Below are 25,645 nucleotides of genomic sequence, written 5' to 3'. Positions count from 1 at the left end.
GAATAGCAAAAAAAATATAAACGTACCACTGTGATGTTGAAATCTTTGAAGAAAACATACATTCTTGGTCCGGACGTCATATTGCGCAGCAACAGAAACCACTCTTCGTAACTTAAATGAGACAAACTTGAGATATCTACATTCACCTCGTCACCAGTATTTTTTGTTTCTTTGAAAATAATGAATTCCATGCGGCATCTAATTTGTCGGGAAACCTCGTCTGACGTCCACAACGATGACATCGCCTTCCTTAAATTTAAGTGAACAGACTAACGAAGGGCGTTTTGTTCCTTAGTATATGGTAGAACGATATACAACTAGGAAAGGTAGGTAATTATTCGAACACGTGCTTTCCTGGTTATAACGCGGTCTCCCCTTATGGCTTATGCGCCTATAGAACTTGCTCATCGGAACCTTCCAAGAGCGCCATGTGTAGGGTTTACGGTTGTGTCTACGTCGTTTATAACATACGAACATTTATATCACTGCAGTAACGTTAAGTAACCGCTCTGGCACAACCCAAGCACTCGTCGCTCACCATGGTACGAACCGTTGCTTTTCTAACTGCGCCACCAATTACGCTGAGTCACCTCTCGTTGGTATTGCCCTCCCCCTTCAATCACATTGGTACCGGTCCGGGTGCATATAAAGCCGGCGACCGCGCCCTTTCTCTCCCCATAACCGTTGTCTGTAGTAGAGTTATCGGTTAGGCGTTGTGTGTACCCGCAGAGATTTCAACCATGCAGTGGAAACCTATGGAAATTAATCCCGAGGTGGGCGCGCGTTTCCTAACCCGTCTGGAGATTGTATGTGTTTAATACCGCTGCCGATGGTGTTTTGTGAGTGAATTGTTTTCCTTTCTCCTCACTGTAGATGCTGACTAAGGTGAGCGCAGTCTGGAGGTGATCTGTTTGCAGTGGCACCACTCGGCAGTGACGTCTCGCCTGCATATCGCGATTTGGGCACCACGGACCCTGTTATTTGGTCTTCCCAGTAGTATTCTTTTTTTCATGTCCATTGCACCTTACACCAGTGAATCTCGTGCGCCCTCCCCACACGCGTTCAGGATAGCATGTTTAGCTCCTTGGCTTTTCCGTTCTAGATGGAAGTTAAGCATGCAATAGATGGTTCGTTTGGTCCCGTGAAAAAGTGGCAGCGATATGAGTGGGAGTGGGGGGGGGGGGGAAGGTGCCTTCCCTTAACAGAAGGTACGTTTTTGTTTGGAACGTGTCATGGCAGGTGGTTACGCGCGTATGTACTCTCGCTCCACCTTGTTCTTTTTCCTGTTCGCAGGTGTTGGGGCGGCTGGGCGTGGCCCCGGGATGGCGCTTCGTTGATGTACTCGAGTTTTCTGAGGAAGCGCTGGAGTCGGTTCCCGGACCAGTTTGTGCGTTGCTCCTACTCTTTCCTCTCACAGCTCAGGTAACTTTCTCAAACGAAATGCAACCATGCCACTCTGCATGTAGTTCATTTGTCTTTAGATTTACTTCATTTATCACCCGCCCACCTTTTTGTTTCCCTACGCACTACAGGGGGTTCCCGGAAGTGGGTTGTGAAAATCCAATTGTTGTGTTGCTTACAATCCTGGGATGTTACAGGGCTTTAGTGGATGGTCTTATGGTGCACACGTGGGTTTAATGGGTTTAACAAGGACACTTAAGAGGACCTCTCTGCTCTTTATGGGTTAAGTTAGCTGGCGCCAAATGAATGAACTTGTGTGACTCGGTGTAAACGCGCCATTTTTGGGTAGTTACTTACCGTGCCCCAAGTTTTAGATCACCGAAAGGAGGATCCCAGTGACATACTGACACGGGCACATGGCTTTCTAAGCATCTTTTTTTGATCATTTTTGCAGTCCCCTTCTGACAAACTGAAGCGACTGCCCTAAACGTCTTGTTTAAAGCGGGTCTCAGAAGCCCATTCATTTGGCCCTCCCCATGGATATTGCACAGCAAAGGGAAGGCTGATCTGTTTCAGTGATATCACTTTGCATCTTGTGAAGTTCAGTACATGCTTTTTTGCGTATTATGGGAGCAACTATGGACTGCAAGCAAAACCGCCTGCAATGAGGGTTAACAATTTAAGTGCGAACACTAGCTATTATAATTTACCACAATTTGTATAGGGAAAGGGAAAGCATTTTGAACTCTTTGAAATGCTTAATCATGTAATGTCACGTGGATACATGTTCAGAATTTGAAGCCCCTATACCTACAGTTAATCATTTCATAGTGAACAATCGGCTCATCAGGGCAAACTCTCTGCATTGCGTATACATTACAATCGGGACTATGCTGGCAATCATGGGGAGGGAGGTGGAGGATCTGGTAGAAATTTCAGAATGCACTGAGGAAGCGAATTGAACTCTGGGATTGGTAGAGAATTATGCCCATTTGAGTCTATTAAAGTATCGCTAGCGGTTTATCACACAGGCTGTATACATCCAAGAAGCCACAAGGCTATATTCACCTCTGCCCATCCAAGAGACTTAGCGTTTCATGTTGAGTAGCATAACTCCCAACCCTGAGTGACGGATCATTAACAAGGCCACCCAAAGAACAGTTCTGTTGACTTATGTAAAAATCATGAAATCCCGGAGTTAGCTGAAACATCTCTTGACCAAATGCGCCATGCTGACACAAACTCGTTTGCGCTATTTGGGCAAATGTTCACAACTGGGAAACAGTGGGGAATTTGTCCTTCTGGTACTACCAAGACTACGAGCATGCAACTATTCACTGCCCTTTATAATATTTGGCTGACAGTCGAAACGCCTAGGTATATCCATATAAGCACTGGGCGCTGCTGGTCGACTTGATAACCTTTTGTTGATCATGACCAGGGGACCAATTTCTATATGATGGGATGTTTGGGTTGAAACCTTTTGAAATTGATCGTTTTTTTTTCTTCTGTACTTACTTTAGTACCTTTCTTGTCTAGTCACACAAGGACTATTTGAACATTGGCGACTGTACGCATATCCACTTCCACTCTTAGCAAGAACATACTTGTATGAAATATGAAAAGTATAACTTAAGTTTGATGTGCTTCTGTTTTAGCTATTTGACTTGGTCAGTTTAATGTATTTGACTTCTGTATTTTTGTGTTGAAAGGTGGAAATCATGTAAAACGTGGTTTTATATTTTTGTTTAAACTAAAGCACATTTACAATAAATTCTGCATTAACTAGTAAATTGCTTTTCCAGCATTGCTCTGCATAAAGCTTTATGGGTTGTGATTGCCACATCTCTATTAACATTGGGGTCACACCACACTTCCTCCGCATATCCCAGATTTGACCAAATATTTAGCGGTATCCCTATATTCTTTCTTCCATGTCCAGCACCCACTTGGGCAATCTTGGTGCATTACGCGCCCCATAACAAGGAAATAATACTTCGCTGCAATCTGAACATTAGCTATGAATTGTTAATATTGCAAGTATACTTCTGAACCCCCCCTGTACCCCCATATTCCCAACAGGATCATTAGTTTTGGGTCAACCTGGATCGGCAGAGAAACCGCTGCAGTCTTTTTGTAGTGCCCTTACGTGCTTAAATTTCCGACACACCCATATTGTATGATATGGTTTGTAACGTGCCTATAGTGCTTCAATGTGTGAGGCAAGGAAGGGGGAGCAGAGAAGATGGACAACAATCTTACTAGACTAAGTGACAATGAGATGCAAGTGCAGGGGAGGCGAAAAATGCCAGGGTAAAGGGGAGGGGGCAGTGATGTACATGGGATCAAAACAATAACCAGTGCAGACAGCAGGTGTCCAAATGTACAGGTAGTACTGTAGGGTTACAGATGTGCAAGGGTTGCCGGGAGGCACTGCAGGTGTGCAACTGGGTGAATAGGGACATGGCCTGAAATCGAGGGTAGCCTGGTGACCAGTGCAGCATTAGAAAGGAAATTGGCAGGGGAGAGGAGAGAAGGCAGAAGCAAAGATGAAGGTCTTGAGGTGCTTCTGGAACCGGAAATGGTTCTCAAGTTTCAGGGAGGATATTCCAGAGGGAGGACCCAGCCTAAAAGATCTACCACCAACTTGTTGCTTGGAAAAGCAACTGACTGTGAGGAGGTGGGAGGAGTGAAAAGTGGGAAGGTATTTACAAACTACTGGGAGCCAATGCAGAAATAGTGCTGGAGAGATTGATCCCTGGGATTGGGGCCAAGGTCCAGTCTCGTAGTCATGCTCTGGATGAGTTGCAGAGGGCGGAGAGTAGAAGCAGGCAGATTGAAGAACCAGAGCTCTAGAGACAGTGCGCTTCTGGGGCAAGGAGAGGAAAGGAAGAATAACCTGAGGAGGTGCAGTTGGTAGTTTGACTTATTAGCGATGTCGGAGATGTGAGGAGAATGTCACGTCGAAGATCCTGGCGTTCTTAGCCTCACAGGTGGCAGCAGGAAGAGGGCCAAGGGAGGCTGGCCAGAGTCACAGGTAAGGAGGGTACAGGTGTGACGATAATGTCTAAACTGATGTGGTCAAGCAGTAGATTTTAACTGCTTACGACATCTAAACTGCAGTTCCCTTATGTTCTGTAATTGTAGGAGTCTAAAGCAGGCCAAAATAGCTGCTTCTCTCGGCTATTGGTCTCTTGCCACTCTTCCACCTCCAACAGACCCAACATCAGTTTCCCACCTCTGCTGGATGTTCACCAATGGACATGTGGTAAGATGATCTGATATAGGGTTGATGGCCTTCCTACAAAGATCTAGGTATTTGCCTTAACTGGAGTCTGTTCCGTGAATTCATAATTGCCCCGGAATTGCAACCATGTGGCATGTCTGAATCTGATATTAAGAACTGTACTCCCTAATTGAGAATTCTGCTGCAGCTCTTGAAATGACCGTATCTGGCCTGCTACCGGCCTGCTACCAGCACATCTCCCATGACGTATGTTCTTCCTGTGGCACTGAGTTGCAAAGGGCCGTTTCACTAGTTCTGGCAAGTATCGGTTGTGCCAGTGGGACCTTCAGGGTCACTACTCCCTCCCATCCAGTCTTTTGTTAATATCCTGGACACCCTCACTACCAGTTGGAAAACTTTGGGTCGCCCATCTGCCTTAGTCTTTCCATGTAATACATCTACCTCTCATCCCATCCCTTTCCAATCTGATATGTGGGCACCTTGGATCCGAACCATTTAATTTGAAATTGCCAACTGAAGACCAATAATACTTTTTGAGGTCTGGGAGCCCTATCCCGCCCTCCCTCACCAAACCATACAGATTGTGGAATGTGCTGTGAGTCCCGCCACAGCAGCTTATCGGTTGTAATTCCTTCGGAACCTTTTTTGGCACATGTACTAGAATCTAGGCAGCAATATAATTAGAAACCTCACTGCTCTCCACATCCGGGACCCTGAAAACCAGAAAGTATTAAACCGATCGGTTATTTGCACCAGGTTGCAGTCCGTTGTGACAGATCTCTGAATACCCAGATACTATCACTGAAACTGACAGTAGTTTGGGATTTCTAGCAGCCCCCTTTGTAAGACTTTCTCCAGTTAACATGTGTGAATTATCTTTGTCGATCTCCAACACAATAGATCGGCATATGGGACACCGGATCGTCCTCCCTGACAGCAACACAAATACCTTCATGATGGGTTCTCCCCAGAGCCACACCCACAGGGGTTCAACAGAGAGAATGAACAATGGTCGAGAGGGCAGCCCTGTCGCATACCCCTAGCGGAAAGGGCTTAGATTTTTTTAATCATTGACCCAGACTCATATAAATTCATACAACAGCCTGAACCCATGCCCAACACCACCCAAATTTCCAGTGGATGGAATGCCTGTGAATGGCCGCTATTGCCAGTGGGTCCGGAATGTCACCCACTGTCCAAGGCCAAATGTAGTCTCAGAATATTCATGCAAGTTGCTCTGTAATAAACCCAAAACCCATCTTGAAATCCACTCTTTGTTGCCTGGCATTTTAAACTTAAGTAGCAATATGGGGCGATATGAAGCGTATGTTCGTAGGTTCTTTTGCGTAGTAACTCTAGTATTCATGCTACTCCTTTAAACCCTTGCCTCACTTGGCTGGAAAGCTATCCAGGTGCCCCCCCCACCTGTAGTGTAGCTATAATCACTACCCCTAATTCCTTAGTAGTATTTGCATCCGGGACCCCTGCTTGTTGCTCCATAAGTCGAGGCAGGGCATCTCAGGAGATCAATGTATATGCCTCCTCCCATGTACCTAATTGTACTGCATTTAATAATTATGCTTTGCGTGTAACCAGGAGGTAGATCTGCTGTCAAGCCACCCCAACAGTCTTTTGGCCTTATCCCAACTGTGTACCCTGGCACCTTAACCCAAATGAGCCTGTTTTGATATTGGGGCAGATTATCCCCATAAAATCGCCATATATATACTGCAAAGTGCTGGGGTAAGTTTGCTCCATGCCAAGCAGCATTGAAGCTTCAATTCTCGTTAGTTTCAAACGTTCCCCTTTGTACTGTTGAAAAAGCAAGTGCATTCTTGAAATGTTTAGTGCTGAATACTAGCAAGATTTCATGTTCAACCATGTGATCAGTTCCTTTAAAGATGTAGCTTATCTGACAGATGGTGCCATGGCATCTCCAAGCAAAATACATCCTATCCTGGGTGCTTGAGCTTTGCGTTGAGTGGGTACTCTGCAAATGGTGGGCCTACCAGCCTTAAATTGGTTCCCTGAGGTGGACCTAATGCATGTGCCTGAAACCCACGTGAAAGGAGCATGATCCTCATTCTCTAAAGAGCCTCCCAGACTCCATAGGAGCTCAGGGCTATGCCTGTAATACTAGAGCCTGTTTATAAACCATGAAAAAGAGCCTTACATCTGGAGGAGAGCTAATGTTGCTAAGCAGCCGCTACCCCATCACAGCCTAGAACCTGACAGTGGTAAGCAATTTCTTGTGTGGCTAAGGATTTGCAACACACAAATTGTTTTCAATGGGGTTTCGGACATTTTTATTGGTCGGCATTTGAGATGATTGGCATTCTATTCAGTAAGAGCAAATGAAGGTATAATTGCTTGTAAATAGTTGATCGCTGGCATTGGAACAGTTTTTGCTCGCAATTCTCAGATTCCACACACGGGTGAAAATATGTAGTTTTTATTTGAGATCAACATATACTGTCTTGATTATAGCATTGAAGTCTTTTGAGTAAGACAAATGATAGGTTTCATCGCTGCTCTTTAACGTACTGTTTGTTCTTTAGGGCCAGCTGTCTGCTTCATTAAACTGTTACATCGAAATTACTTGATGAATATTTTGTCCTAGTTTAAGAAGATGGTTAACGTAATCTGAAGGAAAAGGGGAGATTATGTAGTATGAAATGATAATTCTCTGCCAATTTCACCATTCATGCCACATCTTGCTTTATGCCACTTGTGTGGTGACGGGGCGGGGAGGCATGCCTAGGTTATTTAGAGATGTTTTCAGGTAGTAAGGCATCAGTACACCGAGTCTTCGATGTAGAAGTCTTATCCCTGTGACCTGCTGCAAGGCCTGTCCCATCATCCATAACCTGTTGAGCATTGCTGGGGTCACTTTATGTAAAAGGAATTTCTAACAAATCCACTTTAAATTTCACATTACTTTGCTTGCAGCATGAAAGCTACAGAGAAAAACAAATTGCAGAGCTGAGTGGAAAAGAGAGCAACCCCAAAGTGTATTTTATGAAGCAAACTATTGGTAACTCCTGCGGCACAGTTGGCTTAATTCATGCAGTTGCCAATAACCGAGACAAATTGAGCTTTGGTAAGTTAAACCATGTTAGTCTGTGGAATGTTCTCTCGTATGGTTAGCTGAATTCATTGTGTGAGCACTTATGAAAACAAACTGTTCTATGCAACGCTACCCAGTTTCAAGGGTGTAACCTAATCCATGGCATCCATAATGGAGGAGGAATAAAACAAGTCTGTTCCCACCAGGGCAGTGCAGCATCAATACGGGGCATGCCTCTCCTGAACCACAACCCAGACATGCCTTTATGGGGAATGGCTGTATTAACATTTTCTGCAGGTCCTAGGACTGTCTTGGGAGAGGTGCGCACCGCCAAATCTATTGGGAGCCAAGCTCTTTGGTGAATACATTTTTAAAATGATTAACACAAAATTAAAACCTGAATAGCTAGAAATGTTCTCATTTAAGACTATTGGTTTTCTCACTTTGTATACCATGTGCCATCTGCATTTGAATATTTCCCTTTGTGCCGTAACTGGCATATGATTTGAGGTCCAGAAATGAGACCCGGTAGTGATTAGCCATTCGTTACCATATGCCTGGGGAGGGGCGTGCTGTGTGAAGCGGGTGTTACTAATCAAAAATTGTTTCTATTGTGTCAGCCTCTGGCTTAAAGGGAGCGGGAGCAGAAGTGATTGGGCATATTTGCTATCGTTAATGCAAAGTGTTCTCTGTATTAGTAATCTGTGTACTCAAACGCTGCTTTCTGGAATGAGCTTTTTGGTATGTTTGCTACACACTGGACAGGGTAAAACTGAACTGGGTAAATCTCTCCCATTGTTTATGCTCCTTTGCCTGCTGGTACTTATAGATTTATGAACCATCGGGTCTAACCTTTCAAATTAAAATTAATCGTGTCTGGGGGTACAGAAAAGGTTTTTGTAAATTAGGTTTAATGCATTTGTTTGCTAGAGTAGCTAGTTTGAGAGGTTCCTCGATTGACCTGCATACTGTGGCAAATGGCACAAAAGCTGTTCATGCAGTAAGTGCTAAATCGTGTATAATTTTAAAGTTTAAAGAATGTAGCCCCTTTCGAGTGAGTTGTTTCTCGGAGCTTGGTTTGTGTTGATACTTTTAGCCAGTACCCCTGACTTTTGGCTGGAAGAATGTCACCTCAGCAGAGGTGAAGGTTGCAGTGGGAACGAGTGGAGACTACATTGGTTGCAGATTGGTGGGGGTGTGGGAATCCTCCAACTAGATGGGGAAGCTCCACATGACATGAGGTTTAAATGCATTTTGACTTGCTGCAGCCATTGATTGCTGCTTACCAACCCCGAGTCTTGTTGAGCACGACGGACTGCTTGCTGGGTGGGCGGTTATCCTTGGAGTTTTGGTGAGCAGACTGGTGACCCTTCCACTCACCAGGCAAGATGAACCTAAGAACACTAATCCATGGCAAAGAACACCTGTCACCCACTGATTTGCAGTTGATTATGCAGTAGGCCTTGGAGGTGGGTCTTATCGGAGCCGAAGTAACTTCATAGACCAAGTTCACATGATTGAGTGCAGTACTCAACCCCGTCAAAATGCTTGCATGCTTGTTTTGCAATGTGTTGGGAAAGATTTACATTTCGCTGGCTATTGGTGTAGGTATGTAGTTGTCATGGCAGGCTTGCAAATGTCTGTCTTGGGTTAAGGTATCTATAGCATTGCCCTCTTAGACAAAAACCATTTCATGGAGAGTGCATTTTTCTGCTAATTTGTGTACTTCCAGTGATGGCTACTACGTGGCGTAGTGGAATGTGACTTGGCTCAAATGGAGTTTCCAATAATATCACAAACGCAAGTGCCTACTACTGGGGTGAAGAAAGGAACAATTTGTCCAGTGATTCTAATCGAATTATTCTGCATTGGGGTTTTTATCCCGTCATCCCTTCACCCTCATTGAACTTGTAAAGCACTGAATGCACACGGAGAAAGATCAAACATTGTATTTAGTGTACCAAATAAGTGTAGAAAATCAACCTACAGTACAAGAAATGGTAAAATAGCAAATGGAAACCGAAAGAGGAGGAAATAGGACGGAAATATGAACTTCACAAAATCTGGAGGTCAATAATAAAGGTGTCCGTATTACCCTTTATTTTAGTTCAGACAATGGCTAAGCGAGATCTGTTCCACGTTTAGCTTATTTGTCTGTCGTGAAAAGCACACGGAAAGCATAAGGATGGTGTGCATGAAACTTCACAAGGGGGGGTCTGCTTTATAATCTCTACAGGCTTGACATGTGTTGTGGTTTTTCTTTTGAGTCACTACAGTCTGCCAACATGAAGAGGAAGTGCATAAAAGCAAGGAACCAGGGTAGAGCCTGACTTGGTGTCCCTAAATTGAGGACCGCCTTCATCAGGGCGTCATTCGAGGATCTAGAAAACATGTATGTGCATTAGCAGTGTTTACCTTCAATTCAGGTGAAAAAAGTTTGGTCTCAAAATATCCAGGCGGTACTAGGTTTGACTACAAGTGTGTCTTGGGGACAGGAGCTGTTGCAGAGTCCCCGGGCGACTGTATTTACATCCAGTAATGGAGGAGCTGGTATCTTCATCTGTAGTGAATTGGTCAGAGGTAGGCGCACAGCGGTTGTATCTGTCTGGGAAGGAAAGAGGCGGGATGAGGCTGGCTGGAAGGGGTATATATTGCATTTCTTAAGTCTGGGAGGCTGCTGGAGTACTAGTTTGAAAAGTGTGGGGGGGGCAGTGTAGGGGCGCAAGCAAATGGTTGGTTTAGCCCCCTAGACTTTGTAGCAGTTTACTGGTGTGGGTATGGAGCATGGACTATATCTCCACCTCATGGGGCAGGGGGATAAATGCACTTTTGCAAAGGTCTGAGACCTACCTGGTGAGCAGGAGAGCTGGTGGATATGGCCTTGAATAGAGAATTCATGTCACTGTTTGGAATGTTTTCTGTGTGGTTAAAATGAAGCGAAACCGAGGGGAGGGGCTGGGGAGAATGGAGGGAAAGGCAGGGGAATGAAAAATGCTGTTCCTTGCATCTCCAGTAGCCCTCTACAGATGAGGTGCTGGCCGTGGGAGGTAGTGAATGTAGCATTGAATACGGCATGGGAAGGTTACCTCTGGATGGTTGTATTCCCTCATATTGTATAGGCCTTGCCCGAATATTCATTACTGTTTCCCATGGGGACCACATAGGTGGCCTGCTCCAATTGGTTCTAACTTGCTAGACGTGGTGCCGACCACGTTTAGTAACACTGCTGCCTTGGTGACCGCCAGATGACGTAGAGGTGGAATGTAGCTAGGGAACAAGGATATGCTCTGGTTCCCATGGTGACTTGCTTGTTGGTATTGGAAAGTTGGATGTGATTATGACTGTCTTGGCAAACCACCGACGCATGCCACAGGGGGCGTGGCTTGGGATAGGTGGGCGAATTATGTGTGAATGTTATCTAATGCACCTGCAGCAGAGTGCCATACTATGGTGGTTTAGGCAAATCCTACACTGAAGGGAGTATTGCGGTCGAAGTTGTGTGGGACAAATCGTCACAATGTAGATATGTAGGCTATGTGGATTGGCCCATGTAGACGCCCTGATCCTGGAGCTCTGCCTTGCTGTTGGGACCATGAGAATACATTCCAAAATGGGGCACTCATTATGATAGGCATGCATGTACATGGGAGTAGAATAGTCCACTGAGGCAGCACTGTGGGTGGTGGGAGGAAGTTGTGTGATGGGTAGATATTGTTGGTTTAGGCCATGGCTGTGCATGTCCAGTTTGTGGATCCAGTTTTTTTTCCGATGCAATCTGGACGTTGGGCCCTCCTTTCTAGGACCCACCAGAGGATTTCATCTGGAGTGCGGCAGACTGCAAGGTAGTGTTCCACCCTATTGGCCATCAAATGTATTTTTAAAATGTTCAAACCACCATAACTTTTGGGGGTGGGGATGTGTATATATTTAAAGAGCTTGTGGAGCTGCTTAGAATTTGCATGTAGCGAGTGTTATGTATTTTTGAAATTCGACTTCAGTGGGCGTATTTGTGATATTGTACCAATGGTTTACGCAGAGCATTTTTAACATTATCAAATTAAAATAGCTCACCCACAATCACTTTGTTGCCATCAGAATTCGAAGTACTTCTTGACAAGTCGACTTGTCAACTCCTTGCTGGCTTCGGCCTACACCAGGCTGTGGTCTGTTGTAGGGAGTGGGTAATCTACATTTTGCTTTGTCTTTAGAGAATGTTTTCTGCAAATCTCAATCTCCTTTTTATACTAGCTACCTTATTTTTGTGATATATACACCTTTAAATTCTTCCTGTAATAGGAAATGTCCATGGAAAGATGGATCCAGAGCACTCAAAAGCTGCCCGGCGTGCAAGCTTTCGTCCAAAGACACAAAGCAGCCTACAAAATGCAGGCGGCGGCCTTTTCAGACAGCACCACTGGCGAGGGACATTGGGGCAGCCACTGCAGTCAGCGTACCCAGCTCCTTGGGGCAGGCCTGTGCACTGTTGACAAGCACACTCAAACACAGGGGTGCACACAATCAGTCGCACTTTGGCAAACTTCAAAAGATGGCTGCATGTTAACAAATTGACATGCTCAGTCTGCTATCCACAGTGCTCAACATAGATGCCAAGCATTACTGTGCCAAACCTCACTAGTTTGCCTGCTCCCAACTAGCACTTTCTCAATTGGCTTCTGAACACCTAAACAATTATCAAGTGTCCATAAAGCCAGAATTCATTTCAACCTTGTCCCCTTTGTCTGAGGCATTACAGGGAAGTTCCGATTGTATGGCTCCTCGGGGTATAGCATTCTCTTTGCAAGATGCACCGGACTAAGTAGCTTTTCGAAGAAACTGGAAAGATTGTACTTGCCAATCCAACAAATGTGTTTCTATGAGGGGATCCACTCGCAAAATCTAACGATCACATTCACAACAGAACATTGATCAGGATGACAGTGATGGCTTCATCGACTTAGTAAATCTGGGTCCTCAAAATACACTATCGCCAACATTCAGGGTGAACCCATAGCAAACTTCTCCAATAGATTACCAGTAATCTGCTTAACCAGATTCTTCGGTAACCACACGGAATTGGGCCAAACCACCATTAGTAAGTTACCCCAGGGAAGTAAAGCAAGAAGCTGTATGCTTTGGGGAATAAGGTATCCACATCTTCAGCTTGGTGCTGTTGGCAAGCTACAAAGGAGCACAATGGGCTTACCAGGTGCTGTTGGCAAGCTACAAAGGAGCACAATGGGATATGGTCCAAGAACTAGATTTCAGTTCCTGAAACCTTGCGCTTGCAGATTTAAATATGGTCCAAGAACTAGATTTCAGTTCCTGAAACCTTGCGCTTGCAGATTTAAATCACCAACCATATTAATTTCATTGGATGCTGCTGATACAGCAAGTATGATGGTGCAGAGTGCACACTCGCTGATTCTTGGCTTCAGTATTTTCTCGCTTTTAACACATGCAATGTGGTGTTTAAGGGGTTGACACCCTAAAAGAGCATAATGATTTGCTGCTGATCTCAAACCTTATGTTCAACATGCAGTGTTTAATGCACAACTTTCTTTTCGAGGAAATGCCTACCCAAGAATTTCCCAGTCGGTCAATGGTACTCATTTCGGGCCCAGTCCACTTTTCAGAGGGGTTAGAGGTGGTGCAGCCAAGGCCCCTCTGTCCCTACAAAACAATGACGCAGCCATTCTGGTTCCCTTGCATGTTTCCCAGTAGTGGGTTGCATTTCTCTGACCAGTGGGTGCTGTCGACCATGTCCGCAGGCTATTTCATCGAAACGGCGCCAATATCCAGAAGAATTTAACAGGCACGCCAGTTGATATTTCAAGCAGCGAGTCTCTTCTATAAAAAGGAGCAAATGGAGCTTATTCCCCTATGAGGTAAACCAGTGTATTGCTTTTCACCAACTTGTCTGTCCCACAGAGGGTGGAGCTACAATACATTTGTGAGGGTCTGTCCCCTTTGTTTGGTTTCCACAGTACTCTCTCCAGCTCCACCCCTGTGACTGCTCGGTCCATTGGCCTCCAGACCTTTTCCCAATCGTTTTTTGGTAGTCCCGGATTACCATCATCTGGGCAGCTAGGTAGTAGGCCCTGAAGTCTTGGTTCCCCATTTACCCCTATCGCTGGAAGCTTCAGGAGTGAGGCAGGCACTCGCAAGGCCTTTTTATTACACACATTTGCTCGTCATGTAACGGGGACATGGACTGGAAGGGCTGAGCAGTAAAGAAGTAGCTGCGGTAAAACTACCTTAGATTATTTAGATTCCCTACATTGTTGTTGGGGGGGGGGGGGCAGAGTGGTCTCCCAGCGTATAATTTTGGGTTTGAGCTTCTGCAGGAGGGGCAAATTTAATTCCCAGGTAAGTTATGGAGTTCACCTACCTCCAATTTTTTTAGAATGTCTGTTTACTTGTGTTTATCTTTAGCCCGGCCACTGCTCCTCAAGTTCCCTTCCTATCGCGCCCAGGGAATGCTCTGGTTGTCTCAGGGTCCATATCTACGAACACAGCGTTTTTTGTTGTGTGCTTCCCGCAAATTTAATTCCTACCCTTGTTGGCTCACTGCTGCTAGGAAGGCTTCTAGATGAAGCGCGTACAACATTGGAGACAGTGGGCACCCCTGCTTGGTTCCCTACCTGACTACCACCGGTTCCGATATTTGCCCATTAATGGATAGTTGCAGGACTGTGTGCTGATAATTGGCCCTCACTCTGCTCAAACTTGGGTCCAAATCCCATCCTGTCCATAGTAGCAAAGAGGAATCCCCTCTCCACTCTGTCAAAAGCTTTCTCCACGTCTTCCGCCAGGACTAGAGCAGGGATTCCCCTCTTGTGCGCTTTTTTGATCAGGTGTACATTCTCCTAACACCCCAAACCCCCCTGTCTGGACCAGTCTAGGGAGGACCTGGTCGAGCCTTGTCGCTAAGTTTTATGTGGATCTTCGCATTGACGTTTATTAAAGGGATGGGGCGATAGGATCCACACTCTGTGGGATCCTTGTCTTTTTTTGGAATGAGGATTACATTCACCTGTTAGACTTGGTGATGGCCTTGTCCATGCCATTTGGTTAAACAAATCTGTGAGGTAGGCTATTGGTGTTTCAATGTGTCTTGTAAAACTCAGCGAACAAGCCATCTGGGCCTGGGGACTTATTTATCGGGAGACTTTATAGCGGCCGCACTTCTCCCTAGTCATGTCTTATTACAGGGCCTCCATCTCCTCCCCTGTTAATCGGACCAGGGCAATCTTGTCTATTATGCTTTCTGTAGCATTGGAGGGTTGTCAGAGCTATATAACCTGAGTAGAACTGCACAAACTGTATTGTTGGCTGTCTTGCCTCCGTTGACATAATTTTCAAGATTGTTTTGTCAAGTCTTCCCCTGCCCCCTCAATATGGCCAACAGGCGATTTTGTTTGCTTTTGATATATTTCTGCTTCAACTGCAATAGGTTGCGTTCTGCCACACCTGTCTTAAGTCTAATTGGCTGTGCCCTATACTCCCTTTTAGTGGCTGGGGTCTGGCCTATTCCCATTTTTTTCCCCGTTCTATCCTTTAGTTTGCCCTCTAGACGAACCATTTGCAACCTAATTTCTGTCTCTTCTTTGATCGCTAGAATAATCCCTTGTTACTATGAAGCATCTGACCTGATCTGCAGTGTCTTCCTTCCCCATTCGGCTCAGGCTTCGATTTTCCAGGGTTAGAAAGTCATCTTTGAACCAGGGGACTGGGTACGGCCATCTCCACAGGCCAGATGGGCATACACTTTTCAGGTTGAGGATTATTGGGGCATGGTCGGAGTATGATCGCGCCTAGAGTAATGCCTTCAGCCACCCCAGCAGTGCTCTTCACACCCAAGTGTAGTCAATTCTAGAGTGAGGAATGGGCGTGCAAGTAGAAGGTATAGCCCTCTTTCTCTTCCCTCCATGCATCTACCTTGGCCAGATCCTGAATTTTCTCCTAGTTCCCCTGACTGCGTCCCCAACTTTTTGTTGCTTCTGTCCTTGATGGGGTCCCACGCCATATTGAAGTCCCCTGTTAGTATAAGTTTGGCCAGTGCTTTTTGGATGAGACATCTTGGCCTGCATTGAGTGTCTATAGCGATGCTACTGTATAGGCCTCCTCCCTTTCTCCAGAGTTACTGCCAGGTATCTTCCTCATATCGTTTGAGTCATGACCTTTCATGGTCTGGTCCGACCTGTCTTTCAGCACCAGGAGTACCCCCTCTTTGTTAGATTGGGTGGCTTGGAAAATTCTTGTGTATCCCCAGAATTTATTTTTTCGCCTATCCTGGTTGTGTATGTTTCTTGTAGTGTAACGTCTGGCTGCTCCTTTCTAAGATATCCATTTTTTTTGTTTCGTTGGGGTTCAGCCCATTGACATTTAGGGATATAATCTTTAGGTTGCTAGTACCCATTGTTGCTTTTAAGTCTGTTTGTCTGGTTCGTAGTAGTAGTGTTGGACTCGGCTTTGGGTCCTGCTCCCTTCCCATTGTGACTCCTACTGAATTGGCTACCCCCGTCCTCCCACACTGGGTGGATTCAACTGGCCTCTAGGCCCCCTCGAATCATGGTCTCGAGACAACCCTTGAGATCGCACAGGCTTTCCCCATGCAGGATCACCCAATCCCATTCCAAGAGTCTCTAACCCCCCCCCTCCCCACGCAAGACTTTGTAGGGTATATTGGTTTAACATTGGCATAAAGCAACTTGGGTTAACTCGCGACCTCCCCATGTCTTTGATTCTGATGTAGTATAATTTCGGGGTTGCATTAGACATAGGGGCAGATGGCTTCCCCCTAGGATCTGAGCCTTTACTGTGGTCCTTTCCTATGGCCTTCGTGTGGCTTGTTGGGTAGTCGATGCTAAGAATGATGGCTGGCCTTTGCCTTCAATTCCCAGAAGGGGCGCTCTTGTTCATAAGTTATGATTTTTATTTCCCCCTGCCAGTCAAAACGCCAAACGGGTGGCTCCATCTGTAGTGTATTTCTCAATCTCACAAGAATGCTAGTATTGCACCCATTTTGTTTTTGGTGACGGTAGATTGTGCCAGGTGCTGCTAGAGGACTATTTCAGCTGTTATAGGTGATCTGTTTTGCTTTTCTGGCCTTCACTAGTATTTTGTTTTGTGTAGTATGTCTCTTGGTCTCACCCCTGGCTCCTGTTGGTGGGGGCCCACCCTATGGATTCTGTCAAATTTTATCTCCTGGTCCGTTTCTTGACTATCTCCAGTAGTTCTTGGTCTTGTGTTTCTTCCCGTAGCCATTTGATGCGCATGTTGGACCTATTCTCCAGGTCCTCCACCTACAGTTTAAGGTTATGGGTAGCCGCCACTAGCATCTCCAGCAGGGCACCTGCTTTCCTTGCATCTGTCAATTCCTGGATTGTACTTTCATTTGTGTTTTTATTGATGTCCCTCTTTATTTCCTGCAGACCTTCCGCCAAGTCCTCTGTGCCCTGCATTGGTGACGTTGTCCACAATCTCGCTGAGGAGATGCTTGAGCGTAGACTGCATTACAGGTCTATCCTGTTCCTCATTGGGGAGGGTTGGCTCCTGAGTTTGGATGCGTCTGTCTTATGGGTGGGCAGGCGGGCGCTCCCCGGCGGGTTTGTGTCTTTAGCCCATATCTTCATGAATGCGCGCCTTCCTGAGTCTTTTTGGTGCTTCTGCAAAGATTCTTTGCCCCTTTCGACATTGTGCCCTTATGTAGCATATGCCTGCAATCTCCTGGTCTGAGCCGCGTCAACAAGGCTCCCTGTCCTGGGATGTTCCGGCTGTTGGTCTGAATACAGCAGGGTCTGAGGCACTCCCTTACCTGCCTCCTGGTTCCCCAGTTGGGTTGCCTTTACAGCTACTGCACAACTGCCTGCAGAGTTTTTATCCCTGCATGTGCTGTTTCTGGTATGCTCCCGCAGGACAGGGGGCGACTGCACGTTTGGCTGGGGAGGTTTGTGCCCCCTGCCTCTGGTGTGCCGCTTTTCCTGGTATTAAAATGTGTGCGAGCTCCCCCCTCTATTCGGCACGGATGGATGACCAATCGTGGGTTTCCAGGTTGAGCCTCGTTCTTGCCTCCACCCAGGAGTTGGCCTGGCTCCCCAACCTCCCTTTGCTCTTTGGGGGGGTCCTCATAGGCTCTGGTCCAGGGGTGCATCGCTGGTGTCTGCCTCCACTACCATCTTTGCTGTCATGGAGGGGGCCCTCCCTGCTTATGGGCCCCCTCGCCCTCCTGGCGCCGTAGGATCTGATGGTGTTGATCTGGTGGATAGGCAGTACAAGCCAACTTCACCCCGTCCCTGCACGAGCCTCGGGTGCTCCCAAATGTCCAGGAGTGTTGATACCCCTGATGTGCTGGAGGATGACTGGTGCAGGCATAGCGCAGCCTCTCTTTGGGAGATCTGCACTGGCGTACCCAGTGGCAGTGAGGGACATCAGGAATTCTCCCCCTTATGTTTGTATTTTTCTACCTGCCAGCCCCCTCTCCACTGCTGTACCATTGTTGGGGTGGGGGGGGGGGGGAAGGAGGACTGTTGCCCTGCTTGCTTTGCCGATTGCCTGTCTGGGACTCTGCCTTGGTGGAGTAGTGCTGACCACTCTGATCCACCTGCTGGGGCTCACGCTCTTGGGCCTCCCGCTGTGGGCAGTCCGTGGTCCATTATCAAACTGTTGTGCTGGACGCCTGCCCTCTGCTGCTCTGTTAAGGTGCCTCTGCCTCGGTGTCCCGCGGAAGAGGGACGCCAACCGCCGGTGTTGGGGAATGCTGGGCCTCGCTGCCCTCACCCTCGCGCGTCTTTCGCCCCTTGTTGTAGCACCTAGCTCATTGGGGCACTGGTGCAGTGAGGCTGAGCGGCCGGGCTGCTCCTCCCAATGGACCCAGCTGCTGTGCAGATCAACATCGGCTGCTCCTCAGTCTCTGCAATATCTGGCGCTTCCTGGCCCCCTGTCTATTCGCGGTGTCGTCTTTTGCCTGGGGTGGGGTGGGGCTCAGTCTGCTGTTAGTCTTTGGTCTCGCGGGTCGGAGCTTGGTTGTCATGGTGCTCAGGGCAACACGGCCATCTTGGAAAAAAAACCGCTTTTTTAATAGCTGTTTAGGAATCTGAACTGCAAGCTGTAATATCACAACCCTTTTCAAGCCATAAAGACAACATAGCCATGGTTCACACCTCAATGTAATCCAAGTTTCATGTCACTCAGTCCTAGAACGTCCAGTGCTCTTTGAAAGCCACAAACTACTGCACTCCTGACATCTAGATTATAAGGAAGACGGGTCATTTCTGTCTCCTTAGCTACTGGAAGAGACGGTTTTGGCCCTTTCCAAATGGGATTGTTCACTGCCTTCAACTTTATTACATTACCATATCACACCTAGAGGGCACAGCTCGAGGTAACGCGGCTACCCTAGCATTCACTGGTAATGTGGCACTAGATGCTATTTGCAAAGCAGTGACGGGAGTGCAATCCACGCGTTCATGCAACATTACTGTGTAGTCCTACAAGGAGTGATTCTCTAGGACAGGCAGTGTTGACTTATTTTTGCTGCTGTACTTCCCTTCTCCAGGTACTGCTTGCTAATTTTCCTGAAAGACTAGCATGATAGAGGTAATGACTAACAATCTGTGGCTGCAATGACGGGGAATGCTTCAACCAACAATCTTTTCCTTCTGAATCTTTTGATTGGTATAAGAGGAGCGTGTAGGTTTGGCTGATTGAGTTTCGTTATTTTGGGCTGTCTGATGGGTATCTGTGAATGATGGTCATGGTTTTAAAGAATTCTTTGTCAATGGGAATCCAATGAGCCTTTCTCTCAGCAGAGATGTGTCCTTCTTGGGCATATTTAGAGCTGCTCTCAAGGCATTATTTTGTGTTGAGACTGCATGCCCGCATAGAGGACATTACAATAGTCCAGCCTGGAGCAAATCGGTGCTTTGGCTAGTTCCGTACAGCTGTCAAGATCTTGGGGGACGCCACGCGGGACATGGGTGGTGCTGAAGCCGTAGCTGAGAACCCAATCGATCTGCCTGAGGAAGGAGGATATCCATCAGCCTACTGTGGAACGATGGGCTGCTGTGGCAAGGTGCTGACAGTAGTTTGATCCAGCAGGTCAAAGGCTTTAGAAGGGCTGTTTTTCCAGTATTTTAAATTGTTTGCATTTGCTTAGTTCAAGCCAGTAAGTGCCATGGCTTGGCCTAAAGCCAGAGTGGCGTAGGCCTACCAGGTTATTGGTTTCTAAGAATGACTGGATCTGTACAAGCACACAGTGCAGAATTTTGAATAAGGGACTGTTGTGATGGGCCTGTAGTTGGTTGGCATAACATTAAAAAGTTTCAGTTTTACAACGTAATCCCAATCCATTTCCCACCCTGTCCCCCACCCACCTGACCCAATGAGCTCTGGTTCTTTGGGCGAGGATACTCGTCACATTGGACATTACAAGAGACTGTAGGTCTCTTGCATAAGACAAATTTCACACAGTGGGGAATGTTCCACCCATCATAGCGTATTCACCATGTCTGGAGGGTATAGCCTATAATTTTGTCAATCCATTTTAAACGATGGATCACAGGTATATGGGTAAGCAGATAATGGCAAAGTCCTAAATGGGTCCACTGAGATGGGTCATGATTGTTCAAGAATCGGTGATTTCCTTTCTTTGCCACATGAGGCTTAATAGTCCACATTCCCAGGGGGAGGGTGGAAGCATAGATCTCACGTATTTCACAGAACTTCATCATATTCAACCACTCCTTAGGTCCTGGATGAAACGGCACCTACAGCTAACAGTCACCACCTAAGCCATAGTGAGCAGTCCAACTTTGGTAGGGGTGGAGTACTGCCCCCAACAGCCAAGCCGCAGGTGATTCGTGCAGGGAGCCCGAAATCGTCTCAATCATTCCAGAGATCTCCCAATAGGTCTGCATGTGGGTGCAGTCCAGACCATGTGTATAAAGTCTGCATTGCACCATGGGCATGGATGCACGTCTCTTGGTGGAACTTATGTGAGCATTGAGGAGACAATAGGATTGATGTAGCAACTTTAAGTGAATCGGGTGAAACTTGGCGTTCCGGGCGATTTCCCTTGTCATTCTACAGACGCTCAGCCATTGATAATCCTGTAGGGGAACCCTGTTTTTCATCCCACCTAGCCCTGAACTTCATGGCGGCTGGATGCAGAGACTTAATCAGTTTGTATAGGGCAGAAACCATCTTGGTTAGGGTAGGCGGGTTGGTCACAAAGTGCAACATGGGGGGTGGAGGGGGAGGAAGGTGTCCCACCCTCCCCTCAGTGTTTGTCTGTAGTAGAATGAGAGGAAGAATGCATTCCATGGCCCTGGGTCTTCAGGAAGCTCCACTGTATAAATTGCCCATTAGGCACTATATTGCCCAATGACCTAACCTTCAGTGTCTGTAGTTCTATCTTAAGGACTTTTTGGTGGTCATGGGATCATGTGGACCACGAATATTGCAAAATGTACATTAAAATTACAGGGGATACTGGCCTCTTGTTCACTCAGTCCCAAGCCCAACAGGTAACCTCCATGGCTGAATAGCATCCTTTGGGATACGTTTAGGTACCAAGTAGTACCTTAAAATTGTATAGGTGGGTGATCGCTTTTTGCAGCTTAATATGGGGGGGGAGGGGGCGTCCGCAGACGGATGCCACGAAAAGATTGCACATTGGATTTGGCCAGGTAAGTAGGATGCATACTTGGGGTAGTCTACTCCCGAGCTCATAGGGAGTGTGTGGAGAGCAATTAAGATAGTTTATCCACCCAAACCAATTTAGACAACATATGCGTCTCCAATACCATGATAATGGGTCGGGAGGGGCGGCTACTGGTGGGGCATTATTACATTTTAGGTACACCACCATTTTGGCCAGGGCTTGATGGGGGGGGGGGGGGGTGGGGGGGATGGGGTAGGCAGATCCATATCTTCACCTTAAGGTCCAGCTGAGAGGACTGCTACCATTGTCCTTGAGCAGTCTGCTTGGTGACGTAGAAACAGTGATCCCCAGGTACCTCATGTCCCCTGGGAATCAGCGGAAGTCAGTGCCTACATCTCCTGGTTTGACGGAAGGGGTTAACGGTAAGAATTCAGATTTAGTCCAATTAATGTGCAACCCAGAAAAGCTCCTGAATACTGTTGATTTCCTGCATCAGTGGCTAGAGGTTCTGTTAGGTTGCTGTATATTAAACACACCAATTGTCTGCATAAAAGGGAGGTGATGGAGAGATGTGAATACATACCCCCAGTCTGAAATTCCATGATCGCGCAGACAAGGGGAATGGACACGCTGCTGTCATGCGCCCCCTCGACCCCCTGAAGAAAAATAGCCTCCGAATTGTGAGGATTAGTGCTTGTGGGCAAGCGTAAAACGGTCAAATCACCCTAGATACTGTAAAATCAATACCTGCACAAGACATTGAATAGGAAAGGCCACTGAGTCAAAGGCCTGCTCTGCATCAAGGGCCGTGACGACTAATCGTCTTGTTGTTGTGCATCATGGCAAACAGGCGCCATATTTATTGTGGAAATGCCCAGAATAATTCCACCTGGTCCAGAAGGACCAAGGTGCCCATGTAGGGGAGTGTAAAGCCGGGAGGGGGGTGTCTATACTTCTGATCTCTATATGACAGAGGGGCACAGAGGACCCGAGCCAAGATTCTCTATAGGGTATTGCTGGTCGAGCAATCGAGGCCTAGCTTCTCAGAAGGTGATGCGGGCTGGTTCTTAAGTGTAGTCCCCAAGCCCACACAAAGGAATGTCCACACTAACAGTCTTTATATAATTAATATTCAAGGTTATGTACACTATCACAATAACTCACTTTGTGCTCAGCAGATCTATAATGGCAAATATATACAGTTCTACATGGTACCACAATTAGATTCCATTAAAGTGCATCAACTGTACTCTGGTTAAATGTCACACAAATCAATTAATAAAGGTAACCAACAATGGATATAGGAGGAAAGCAGTTGGTTAGAATAATTGGCAGAATACTGTCCCCTACCGACTAGACACAGTTCTGTGAGGAGATTCCCCCCAACCTGGGCAAATGTATCACAAGCCCTGTCCATATAGTTCTAGAAGTCTTATTTCCTTCTGAAATATTTCTAGAACCCCAATGTACCTAGAATGGTGAGAGTTCGTTGTCGACAGATCCTTGAGTGGCTCCCTTTAAGGCATGAGGGAAAGGGGTGGACAGCAAGGCTGCAGCTTCGTTCCTAGGCAACGACAGATCGTTGGCATCCTGCACTGCAAGGAAGAGGAGTGGGGCACCTCTGACGATAGTTCAGGACCACAAAGATTGTGAACTGTGGCCCAGCAAGGGCGTCTTGAGTCACGCGTCTACAGCCAGGTGGCAGGAAACCCACCAGCAGATTGCCGGCGGCCTCTACTTTTCTGGCGGGACGAAGTGGTCGACAGTGCAGGCGAGTGTCCTTGGATCAAATGTTACTTGGGCAAAGGGAGCACGGCAAGTGTCCGCGCGCTTCTCCTTGTGTTTCTGCGGCAGTCCCCATCTCCGGTTGGCAGCCTGTTGTAGGTCTGTTTACCAGGGAGTTTTGGCAAAGATCAGCTGGGGCACGATGGTCCCTCGCAGCTTGGAAAGAGGGCTCCTAACCAGGTCCTGAGTCCGTCCTTGGACAGCAGCTTTCAGATCGACGTAGAGCAGCAGCAAGACTTTTTTCCTGCAGGGTTTCAAGTTTAAAGGCATGGTCCAGTAAACCTTTTTATTGTCCCTACGGGTCGGCCATGTTTTAAGCCTAAGTGGCTCGATTTTAGAAAACTTTCCTATGGACCTTACCCGAGTTTTGGTCCATTAAACGCAAGCGAAAACAGGCACCAGAGAGCTGCCATTTTGTGATAATCCTATCACTTGCTGCATCGCCCTGGCTGACCTGCTTCTGCGGCACTAAATCAAATCCCCCGCCCCTGAGCCTGACATTATCAAAACATTCATATTCCCCGCCTCTCTCCATGATGTTTCTGTGCGCGTAGGCAAACGCGCCCAGTCTTCTACGCAACTCCACACAGAACCCGGAAACCAACAGACCATCTCACAACACAGCGCGCCACAATTCGGAATATGAAACTGTACTTTAAAATCAAACAGCAACACGGTACATTTGGTAAAGTACATTTATTTGACATTAAATATTTAGAGAATATTCAGCAATTGCCATATGAACTCCGCCAGCCATTTTTTCTTATCTGTATCCGCAAATCCGCCTATTGAGTCACGCGCCCTGTGTACCTTTATGGTGTTGCTTTTCGTTAAAATAAGCACTTTGGAACCACTGTGAACCGCAAGGCTGTTCCATCAACTGGGCACTAGTCCATTGTAAAGGTTGATATGTTGCTTATAGCCACTAGTAGAGCGTAAGGGCATGTGGGACCTTGGCGATCGTCCCATAAAATTGTCAGTGTGCTCCAGTTGTTCACACGAAGCTGCAGGTGTCTGTTGAAAAAAACATCTGCTGGTGTCTCAAACCGATGACAGTAGCAGAAGGGGAGCAAATACCTGTTATGAAAACAAAAAAATTATAATTAGTCTCGCCAGCCGATATTCATTAATATTACTCATTTTATTCATTGCGGCCGATCAAACTATTTGCTTGCAAGGATAGTTCAATGGAGAATGTTCGGCTCTAAAATCAATGTGAAAAGTAACGAAATAAATCGAGGCCAACACACAATGAGAAACGACAGTCTACATGCATGAGGAATGATATGATGTATGATATGGCATTTGTAACGCGCCTATACACAAGTGTTTCAAGGCGTGACGAGGCAGGGGGGAACGAGGGCAGACGGACAACGATCCTACTAGGCCAGGTGTCTTTCTGATCGCACATGGGGAACGGGAGAGGGGGTAAAAGTGCTGTACATGGTTAGTAGAATACAAGATAAATAGGGCCAGCTGGTGGCAAGTGCAAGGTAAATGCCGGGAGAAGGGGCTGAAGGATACAGACAGTCCCGTAGTGCAGGTAGGCAGTGCAGCGAAAAGTGGCTGGGCCAAGGACCGAGATCGGTGAGACCAGTGGACATGCATGCCCATGTGCCCACTACGAACAAGTTTTCCTTGCTTTTCCTAGCTCTTCATTAATTCACTTATTCATGCATCCATTCATTAATACTTCATTCCGGTATAAAAGCGTCTAAAGATTTACTCATATTATATTTGAAATTTCCATTGTGTCTCTGCGTAATGCAGTCTGTAAATCGGACTGTGCTCTTGATAACGATTTTTTGTATACTGAACTAAAATGAAACTGTCTAGTTTCTGAATTTTCTGCCTTATCGTCTTACGTTATTGCGCACCCCCTTCAAATGAAGTTATTTCGGCATGGTCCCTGTCTCAAGGTCAAACAATAGACCCTTATACTTCCAGTGCGACTTGTGGGCCTCTTCTGGGCGCGAGCTGAAAATCAAAGCTGCTGTCCTTCGCTTTCTTTATTTGCAACATCCCGTAGTAAAGGCATCTGTGAACTTGAAGTTTAGAATCCCTCTATGTAGTGCGGCACAATGTGCAAATGCGAACTGGCTTCTCTCCCAAATGCCACGGCCCGCTTGGCGCGTTCTAAGGCCCCCAATTTTGTCCCCGTTGTCTGCGAGCTTTGCAGCCCAAATGGAGACATTTAATTTTTGGCGGAAGGTCAGGGAAAGTATAAAGTACCACAGGATTTGAGTTAAAAGTGAGATTTTTTATTTGCAATACGCCTCCCCTCCGTTAACAGTCCGCAGCATTTACATTTACATGAGATGAGAAAAACATGTACATACACATGAGGTGAATAGAGAATTCAAAGATGACACCCAGCTTGTTTGCCACCCATGATGAAGGTGGGGGGGGTTAGGGTTACAGGTACACTGTACAATAACATTTATTTACAAAAAGACAATTGTATTGCAATTATTTAAACCGG

The 25,645-nt window shown here is 46.6% G+C and overlaps 1 protein-coding gene across 1 annotated transcript in view; it reads left to right on the top strand.

Moving 5' to 3' along the window:
- The first annotated feature begins 634 nt into the window (after positions 1-634).
- Positions 635-25,645, top strand: part of UCHL1 (ubiquitin C-terminal hydrolase L1) — a 287,246-nt gene continuing 262,235 nt past the window's right edge. Inside the window, exons 1-4 of the mRNA XM_069631750.1 lie at positions 635-773; positions 874-885; positions 1,294-1,422; positions 7,598-7,748. Coding sequence (XP_069487851.1) covers positions 741-773; positions 874-885; positions 1,294-1,422; positions 7,598-7,748 — 325 coding nt within the window. The 5' untranslated portion in view covers positions 635-740. The remainder of the gene's footprint in view (positions 774-873; positions 886-1,293; positions 1,423-7,597; positions 7,749-25,645) is intronic.

The sequence above is a fragment of the Ambystoma mexicanum genome, chromosome 6q (genome assembly GCF_040938575.1).
Source record: "Ambystoma mexicanum isolate Mex_15411 chromosome 6q, UKY_AmexF1_1, whole genome shotgun sequence".
Taxonomy (NCBI): domain Eukaryota; kingdom Metazoa; phylum Chordata; class Amphibia; order Caudata; family Ambystomatidae; genus Ambystoma; species Ambystoma mexicanum.
Note: the sequence above shows the minus strand (reverse complement) of the source record. Positions and strands in the feature narration are given on the sequence as shown.